This window comes from Colias philodice, chromosome 10, assembly GCF_061535455.1.
Source record: "Colias philodice isolate Cphi_HAF_F1 chromosome 10, ilColPhil1 Martin Lab GWU primary, whole genome shotgun sequence".
In the NCBI taxonomy this organism is placed as follows: Eukaryota; Metazoa; Arthropoda; class Insecta; order Lepidoptera; family Pieridae; genus Colias; species Colias philodice.
In genome coordinates this window covers 1454479-1465211 of record NC_143095.1, presented here as the reverse complement: position 1 = coordinate 1465211, position 10733 = coordinate 1454479, and the positions used below count along the sequence as shown (strand labels likewise).

Below are 10733 nucleotides of genomic sequence, written 5' to 3'. Positions count from 1 at the left end.
GTTTTTGTTTGTAAGTAGTGTACACTGTACAGCTATAGTTCTTTTGATGGAATCTCGGTCAGAGATCAATTTCGACAGAGATTAGCTAATTTCTTATGAAAAATATACTTATATATAGTGTACACGTAACGAAGGCTCCACCTGTAGGCTCCACCTCCAGGCTCCGATCAAGCAGCTTTACTTACCCAACACCAACAATTTCCTGGCTCATGTCTGCTATTAAAGTTGAAAATATCCTATATTTTTCGCTCATAATATTTATTTTGTATAGACCAATAAGACGGCGATCAGAAGTTTTATATTTTCATTATATGTATAGTAGGCCATCATAAAGCTAGGAAACATCAGTTTATTAAGTAATCAAGTCTATGACGCCTCATCAAGATTCGTTTTCTCAGTATTCCTTAAGTACTAGACTGATATGAGATTCTATATCACAAATTCTACTAAGTACCTATGAAATATTTATCCCTAACTAATCATTATTATTATCTAGTAAAATTTAATTCGATGGTAATTGGTAGGGGTCGAACCTACACCAATGTTCTTAAAATCGTACCTATTGCAATATTTAAATAATTATAAATAATTGCTGTTCGTTACTAATAAAATTGTGCATAGGTACTCTGATTAATTATTATAAGATTTCTTAAAAGTAGGTACTATTTCAGGTGAGGGTAATAAGGAGAAGGAAAGAAAACACAAAGTCACAGTTTATCACTTTTTTATAATTTATTTTCACAACATTTTTATTTAGTTTTCTGTAAAATTTATACAATAGCTTAAAACTCTTCACAAATATATAAACATTATGTAACCCATCAGCGAATCGACGCTTCTTGTTATACGAAACAGGCAACTCGGAAGAGAGAAATAATAACTAAGTAGATATATTTGATAAACCTATAAGCTTAAACAACATAAGGCATTATGTACTAGCATCTCCTAAACTAGAGAGTCCGGTGGGCGCGGGGTCGCTTGGAACATATGAGCGGCCGCGCCCGGCGTCGCTTCGGCGTTCGATACTACAATACTGCGACACGCGCACGACACGACATGCGACGCAACTGCGATTTTTTTACATTTACCTATTTGAATCCAAAATTCTACTCAATACATGAATAGCTTATAAAATAACAATTATGCATTAATTTCTAGGAATCTTGAAAAAAATTCCTTATGCATGAATTACTTTGAATCTTGGAAAATTTCTACTATAAAATTATGCTTTTAATAATCTTTTTAAGGAAAGAAGACTACAATTAATAAACTTTACATAATATGAGCTGCACGGTCAGAAACATCTTACCGAACACTTAGGCCTCATTATTGCACTTTGAAGAAATAAAAATGACGTGATTGATAAGAAAAATCGCAGTGGCGTGTAGTCGTCAAAGATCAACACACCTAATTAAGAGACACGGCACTTTCACTATTGCTTACACGCGTCTCGCATCTCAAAGTGATGACGTCACACGCGTAATTTCGTTTATTGACTTCGCGTCAAATTAGGCTTATAAACGAAACATTATTCAGTCTTCGAAATATCCAAAAATAAACAGATCTAATACAATTTCAAATAATTATATTGTAATATCGAACTGTAATTTCGCGTTACCGAATTTTCGCAACGTTCTCGTTTCGCGTTTGTGTGCTTTCATCTCTAAATTAGATATTTTCATGCCTAACAAAAATATAATTTATTTGTTCCTTTGTTGATTCTATGATCCATAAATAATATTATTTTCAGAGCATAATTTAAACAATTGGAATAATAATTATGGTTTACCTACGTTTCGTATCTTGAAATTCAAAGTACTCCGATAACATAAATTCAGCGGAAGATTTAGTTGATAAACAGAATGAAATGAACACACACAAACGCTGTATAATGCATAAGTAATAGAATTAAAAATTAAACATTAAAGTAAGGCTAGCTGAAAACTGATGGTAACTATAGAAAAAATAAAGCCTACACTACATCATGTCTCTCCGTTATAATTGTATATAGAATAATATTATTTAGACCGTTATGGAAGCGATTCGTCACAAGTGTTGATAAGGAAGAGCTCGATAAGTAAACAGGCGTAAACAATATTCTGTATCGAATACTTAATATATAAACTATCGCTCAATTAGTTTTAGTACCCAACAAATCAACGTAATGAAATAATTTGATTTAGGTTCACAATGTGTCACGACTTTGCGTTATGAAAATAACTAAAAATCATCACTCAGCAAAACAGTTTAAGTATTCGTTACAGCTCCTTAAAAACATCGTCTGTAAAGTTCTTACGAGGAGGTAGTTTAAAGAAAAGTGCCGATCGTTCACAGATGCACGAATCTAATCACTCAAGTGATACGTCAACCATTCATTGTTGATTGTACAGAATTACTTTGTGTCTATTATGTGTCAGTGCGTCAGTCGTAAATATGTTTGCTTGAATAATTAGATTCAGAAAATGACAGTAAAGATTAAAAAATAACAAATCACAACTTAGATGCCTGCCTCGATAGCGAGCGAGGCATTAAACACAACATAGAAATAGTTTTTACAACAGAAGATAAATCTTGACAAGTGTGCACTTTGATTCGTGTACTTCACATGTACTAGTACTACAAAGTTCCTTCATCAACATGAAACGAAACTATTGTGGCTGGCTTCGCATTCGACAAACACGTCTTAATCTATCGTTAAACAATACATTTGACTCTCATACGACCGATCTGTTTCGTTCTAAACTAATTCCATCAACGTATCTCAGGCGTAATACTAGTAATAATATTCTTAATAGAATGGAATATAGTTTAAATTTTTGTTAGCTACATTATGTACTTTAAATTACATTACTAAGTACATCATGATCATGGTCTTATTTTAGTACTACATTGTCCAAAAATAGCGCTGCGTTCATACATAATGTGTTTTCAAACTGTTTATATTTTTTATAAGTATTATAGACATTTATATTACGTAGCTATATTTCATTTATAATCTACATATCTATGGTATATTATAATCTATGATAGATAATATAACAACAATTTATAATATAAAATGAAAACATTATGATAGAACGCAGGCACGCAGTACAGTGTACATACCAAGAGCGAAGTAAAACAAAACAATCGAGGCAAATCAACATTCGAATGCTAATAAAAATGAGATCTCAAATTTTGGTTCGATAGTGAGCAAGATAGAAAAATTCGTTCATAAAATCGTTAATTGTTCCGAAGTTTCTTAAAGATAAGCAGGTTGTACTTGAGTACTCCGGATTTAATAGAAAAACTTAGAATTAATCCATGCTACGTTTGTATACATATATGATATAACTTTGCGTTGGCAACTATATAAGACATGCACATTGGCCGGACACTGTTTACACCATTCGTATATCTATATTAAATACAACAATAATATATCTCTCTATCGAATTTAACTAGATAATATGTTAAGTAGGTATATAATCATCGACAACATTAAATCTACAACAATTAAATCACAATTTTGCATACCGACTACTGTTTTTATTTATTGAGACGTTTAAAATTAATAAAAAACATGTTTCTAAGTACTCTGTTACATGAATTTACTACTTGTAAATGTTCTTAAAATATTTATATGGTGTTTAATATAAAAAGATAATCTCAGTATTGTACACGACTTACTTTTATAATTATTTTTCGTATTTTTTTTTACATTTTGGTATTACAATAACTCGTATACAATACTAGATAACTATGAAAGAAGTGTATACATACATTTATATAGATTAATAAATAGCTATTAAAATAGGTCGTTTATATCAACGAGGAACGAAACGTTTCTTTGACCTCAAAATAGTTACTCAAGATTGAGCCCAGTTTTATACCTAACTCCGCGTCTGAATCCTGTTTTTTACTCACTATGTTTAAATTTGGATGTTTACGTCCTTGTCGCGTTTCAAGGCCAGTTGATCGGGACTGTGTGCGTGCGTGCGTGAGTGTGTGTGGGTTGGAGAAGAATGTGTGTGGTACAGATGGTAGATGGTTAGCTCACGAAAGATTCAGGTGTGTGCGTTCGGTTGGACGCCATTGCATAATGATCATAACAACCGAACATATTTTCACAGTTCTCTTTCGCCAGATAGGGGAAGATGTTCTTAGGAATATGAATGAGTCGAGTTTGTCAATCGCTCGCGCGATCATTATGAAGAGAGACATGCCATAACACTATCGGAGACGATCTAAACATAAGCTTAAAAATAACTAACTAGTCTTTCGCGGGCGGACCGTCGGGCCGCATCGTCCTCGATCGTCGCGTGATCTGTAATTTCCGTACTGCTGACATGTTAAGCAACTAACACGACAGGAGTACGACTAAAAATTACGTCACGCCTCAGCGGGCGTCCTATCTAGTGGAATATGAGTGACGCGTCGGAGTCGCCGGGGCGGGGTCGGGACGCGGGCGCGAATTGACAACAATTGATCCGGGTACAGTGAGCAACATCGAATTGACGCAGAGCGTAACCGCGCGCGATCTCACACTATATACACGTAGCGTATACACATATACATATAATTATATACATTTGGCACTAAATTCATGGTCGGTCGGTCGCGGCGGTCACGCCGGGCAGAGCGCGGGGCGGCAGCAGTCGCAGCAGGCGCAGGCCGCGCACGGCACGCAGGCCGCGCACACGCACACGTAGTACTGCGGCAGCACGGGCACGCTCACGGGCAGCGCGGGCAGCAGCAGCGGCGCGCGCGCGCACAGCTCGCGGCACGCCAGCGCCTCGATCAGCGCCAGCGTCTGGCGCCGCTCGTGCCCCATCAGGCACACGGTGGACTCGCGCACCACGCCGTGCAGCAGCGTCAGGTACCTGACAAACAAACACATCTAGATCACTCGTTCCGGATTACCTTTATAAATAATCAACAAGAATACGTCCAAATTTGCTGACAATTTTAATGGATATGATGGATGCTTGGACTTCTGATTTATCTTTAATTTAATAACGAAAATTCGATAAGATGAAGACGTAACCATACAAAAAACTATCAAATAGAACGAAAGAGTCGTGAAAATGAAGTATAAATAAAGTATCACAAAAAGTGTTTTAAGATGGGACGAGCATTTAAATGAAACTATAGAATAGTATAAGTATCTAAAGTACAAAAAGGTTTCAATGTTTAGAAATATATCGAGGATTGTATTCCGAATCTTTGCCCTTGGCAACAAGTCTAGACTGGTTTTAAATAATTGTGGTAATCTAAAAAGCTCTCTAGAATCCAATGTCATGTTATATGAAACCAGAAAAACGGGTTATATTACATCGTAAAGGAACTGTGTGTTAAGTGGAAAAACGTACGTGCTTAAAGTATCTATTACTCAATGTACTGCAGTCTAGGTACAGTGAAATGTCTGCGGTTATTCTAATTTGTAATAGTATTGAATATACGATCACTTTGACTTATATGGATTTTCTCATATAGGTACTACAGATAAAAAAAAAACTAAAAACAGAAGCATTACTATGGAAAAACAAAGGTACATCAAATTCTGAATGATATCTAATATCATGAAAAACAAAAAAATAATACATAATAAAATAAAATTACCTGTGCTTTAGCGCCTCTTCTTCTCGGCCAACAAAGTGATTTCGGAGGTATGCCTCAAGTTTGGCTCGTTGTTGTCCCAATTCTGGGAAGTCTATGAAGAATCTTGAGCACATGTAGCGCTCCAGGGTCTTGATTTTGTCAGGCCGCGCCGGTCTGTAGCCTTTCGCGAGCAGCGCGCAATACTTCAACAGGCCACCACCGCGGATCTCTTCAGGCTGTCTCGTAGCGATTAATTTTTCAGATAGATGCCAAAGTGCTTCATGAAAATCACCATAAACCGATTCCCCAACTACAGTCGGGTAGAAGTTCTCTCCGATCGGCAACTGAGCGCATTCGTGGAATGCAAGCAAAGAATCCAGTGCAATTTGGAATGAATCTACGGAGAATTCAAACTGGCGACGCATCGTGTCGACAAATTTGAGTTCGACGGACTTGTGGCCGCGCGAGTTTCCCAGTGAAATCAGCGACCAGCGGTCTCCATCTGAGTTTACTCTAACCATTTTAGAGACGTAGGCTTCCTTGAGGCCGGCTGGAGTGGCCCGGCGGCGGGGGGTCGCGGCGGGCAGCAGTGTGGATAGATGTCCAAGGACTGCGGCTTTGACACGATCGCAGTGGCGCGCTGTGGGCAGTTCCGCGGTGAATATGAGGTCGATGTCAGAAAAAGGTTGCGGATGGTCGGTGAGGACGTGGCTGGCGGCGCCGCCATTGAGACGGACGTCCCGTACAGTGATGCCCGCCCCGCCCTCTGTCTGCGCAGCTTCCAGACGCGCGCGGACGCCCGCCACCAGCTCGCGCAGACGAATGTGCAGGGTCGGGAAGTTGCCTCGGCCGTGTATGGCGACGACTTCGTCCATAACATCATTCAGTCTCCTCACTTGCTCGTAGCTGAGCACGGCGTGGCGCTCTCCGCTGCCGCAGCCCTCTTCCGAAGAGGTGTAGCTCGATTCGCTCTGCAACAAAATACATTTTATATTAATATGTGCAACAAAATATAAAGAAAAAATCACTGGATTAAAGTTACATAAATATGTCCATTCTAATAATTTGATAAATTTTTGAGTAATTTCTACCGGTATTTTAATATCAAGTACATAATATAATTGAAATACCAAATTCGTTTCTAATAAGAATAATTAATATTGGCCATTAACGCCTTAATAATATTAAATAGCTCACTATTACACAATTTTTTTGAATATTCTATTCAATGTTTGTAAACCTGATAGTAGTTCTTGAAATACGGATTTCTAAAGATATCAGTGAAAATACATGAACTCTAAGTAATGACTGACTGTATTATAAAAGAATCTATCCATTGGTAAATAAATGAATTGCTTCTATTCAATGTACCACTAATACAATACTTTGTTTAGATTGTTTATAGATTTACCAGCTGAGTTCAACTCAAGAGCTCGTTATGTTCAGACTGAATAATTCACAGGCCGCTAGTCAAAGGTGGAAAACTTATGGAAGAACGCTTAGACAACAATTCTTTTATAGAGTAATAAAAACAAATTGACGTATAATCAATTTTAATGTACTCTGATTATTCGAACGTATCAGTTGATATTGTTAATAAAAAGAGGGTCTATGAATGATAATAGCTAAGGTTTTGATATCAATCAAAGGAATTTTTTATTTTTTATCATATGTTTAGTGAATCGACAACATGAGCTGTGCTGAGGATTCTTTTTTTATAAGTGCGTATTTCATTTTGTAAGAAAATTCTAATCGAAATCATGTATGAATTTCATTTAATGCACCACATTTTCAATTGTGTAAACATCAAGCCTTAAGTTTTTTTTTGTTACCATCCCTAACAATGCGGCAAAATTCAATCACTTAGAGAGATTTACTTTAAATAGGTATTACGAAATTGTTTTGCCTAATCCAAATAAAGATTTCTTCCATTTGTCAAATCGTAAAATCTTCAAACGTTTCGTCGGTAACTATTTGCCTAATGAAGATTTTTCATTAGTGTCCAATTTGTTGAACATTAACAATGATGACATCGTAATAATGCTAGGTAATACAGAAGAAAATTGCAAAATCATTGACGAAGCAGCGATCAAATATTTGATGGATTGTGAATATAATTGCTTTAATGTTCTAAAATGCGCCATTACACTTAATTACAAACAATTAGGAAGGAATGAGAAAGTTCCAGGCGTTTGTCCCGAAAGTGTGTCAAGGGCGGTGTGGTTGCGTCTTCCGAGCTTCGTCTTATTGTTTCATTACTTTGTTTCAACTATAATACAATCTGGAAGAAGTTATAAACCACTACAACCCCACGGCTGTTTTCAAGAACCAGGGTTGTCACCTGTTACTTGCTGTAGAGATCAGTGAAATTTTTAATCGCTTGTATTTTTAATTCCTATGATTGTCATTTGTTATTGTAATTTAAGATGTACTGATTAGTTTTAAGAGATCGGGAAAATAGAGCTTTTTACATTAGGTAGGTACTATGTTATTTATTATATACGTATAGACCGTACTGTTGTAACATTTTCTTAATTTCCAGCATCAAGCAATATGCCAAACTAATCTGACTTCAATCTATTCTGTATACATCTACACTCAATTATACGGCACTTGATGATTTTAATTTAATCATTATTTATTTTAGTCAATGTCTTATTTATAATACAGGTTAGTGTTTCTTTACCTCAAATAAAATTTTAAAACTTGAAATATTTTAAGATTATTCTGTCGTATATATCGTTCCTAGCAAACAGGACATCCCTTTTCTTTCAAGGTACACTTCAATAGCTTACAAACAAACTATAGGAACCAATTTATCCAAGTTTAGTTTGGGACGTTCAGTAAACTAAATTTAATGCTCAGTGCGCGATACAATTAACCTCCGTGTACCTCAACTAATATTTAGTGTTCAAATAGTTCTGACGCATTCATCTAGAAAAATCTCGAATCACGTCAAGGACTAGAAAAAATACCCAATTTACATTACACTTGCGAATTATTTACAAATCTTCATCGAAATGATGCATTCTGTTTACCTTCTATTTGAGGCGTGAAGGAGGACTCATTTTTTCCTCATTTAAGTTCCATATTAGGGTCGTTTTGACCCTGCTACATATAATTTTCTTAATTGGATACAAAATTATGTTATTTAAATATAATTTTGGTGCCATCCATATAAGTAATATGATGAGTGTAAATGAAGATGCGACAAAAATGCTTCGCTAATTAACTCAAATGGCATTCTTTTTCTATATATAAGCTGAATTATTTATATATAATGGCGATGTAATGAGACAATCAGCACGTATGGGATGTAAGCGATTCAGGTAATGCTTAGGCACCATGTAGGGAATAAATCACATAATAATTATCATACTTATTAATTCCAGTAATAAGTGGATTATTAATTGCCGTTCTTAATGGATGATGGATTATTACAATGTAAATATAGAATTATTGATTCAATAGTACGTGATATTTATTCGCTCTAAATTAAAGATATAGGTAAACGCATAATACTGACTTTGGTGATTTATATAAGTGAATCATCTTTATCGTTTTCTTCCTGGCTGATGAGTATAATCTATACAACCGGTCATAATTTAATTCAACATTTCAAGTGATATTAGTAAAGTGTTTTGTCTACACTAATATTATAAAGAGCAAAGCTTTGTTTGTTTGTTTATTTGTTTGTTTGTTTGTTTGATTGTAATGAATAGGCTCATAAACTACTGGACCGATTTTGATGAAATTTGGCACAGATAATCTTTAGACCCTCAGAAAGAACATAGGCTACCTTTTATTGCGAAATATGTAACACGGGCGAAGCCGGGGCGGACCGCTAGTATTCTATAATGCAGTTCCATCAATAAATGGCAATACCAAGTATCCATTATCTGTATAAATTCAACATTTATTATTTCACAAATTAACATTAGCTAATTGTAAGGATGTCAAAACTATGCTTGAAATATGTCTTCATTTAGTGATATCGTTAATTAATATGACTTAGGTATATGAATAAATATTTTGAGGAATGATCAGTTAATCCATTTTAGAAATTCCAAGTGACGTATATTAAAATGATTAAGTAATTATAATTCTAAAAGCTAAATCGCCTAAACCGCGCAATAATACGATAATGTATCGACCATAATTCCAAAGCTTATCGTGAAAGTAATTTACATTAGCAATAAAAACACAAGATAAAAACATTTATATAACATGATAGTTTGTGACCTTTGTTATTTTATATTTCGATCTGAGGTCGTTTCGTTCACGACTAACGAATTTAAACTAGATTTTGTTTCAATTAACACATGATTAAGCGTAATTGTTTCCTAAATTTTACTTTGGATTGAGGAAATCGAGTCGTAAATGCATATTTTTTTGATAATGGTTATAAAACAGATAATCATGCGATCGTGTTTAAATAAACGTGATTAGGTTGTTTGTTTTGCGTACAATACGTTTGATTTGATATCAGGAATTGAAGAAAAAAAACAACTAAATGTTCATATGCATTCTCCATCTGATAGCTATTTATTTTTAATCGACGGATTTATGCCAAAGTATACCCACTATCTGAACTGTTAGTTATTAAAATTTACAATATTCTAAATAAATTAAAAATTAAAACTTGCATTCGTGAGTTTAAATGCTATAGTGCATGAGCCTAGAAAAAGTTACATGTTGTTATGTAGTCTATAACTTGCACAATAAATATCAGAATTTGAAATATGAGTATCACAAAAATAGTCATGATTGGCTACTCTAATGGCTTATTGCGAAAATTGTGAGAATTATATTTTCATAATGGATGCAAAAATTTCAATACATCGTATATGTTAGATACGCGTACAATCAATTTATACAGTTACGTAAGTTTTGCAATTAACTTTTGCAAAGTGATAAATTCCAAATTATTTCGCAATATTGGATATATGTATGTATCTATTTGATAAAAAATTTAACATGTGAATAATTATTGTTAAACTATATACTTACTGAATTTATTATTTAAATTGTCTATAAAAAAGTTATATGGTTAATAATTGTGAAGCAGTTTTCTTTGTTTTGGATAAATCTACGATCTATTGACTTATCTGCTTGTCAATTTTAAATTAGCGCGTAGGAATGATATAACTTCC

The 10733-nt window shown here is 34.8% G+C and overlaps 1 protein-coding gene across 2 annotated transcripts in view; it reads right to left on the bottom strand.

Annotated features, from left to right (window-relative positions):
• Positions 1-707: 707 nt before the first annotated feature.
• The window catches only part of LOC149485009 (terminal nucleotidyltransferase 5C), a 192987-nt gene continuing 182961 nt past the window's right edge, over positions 708-10733 (bottom strand). For both annotated transcript variants that reach the window (XM_089699699.1, XM_089699700.1), the window contains 2 exons: positions 5602-6551; positions 708-4862 (listed from right to left, as the gene is read on the bottom strand). In XM_089699699.1, the coding sequence (XP_089555825.1) occupies positions 4607-4862; positions 5602-6551 (1206 nt within the window). In that variant the 3' untranslated portion in view covers positions 708-4606. The remainder of the gene's footprint in view (positions 4863-5601; positions 6552-10733) is intronic.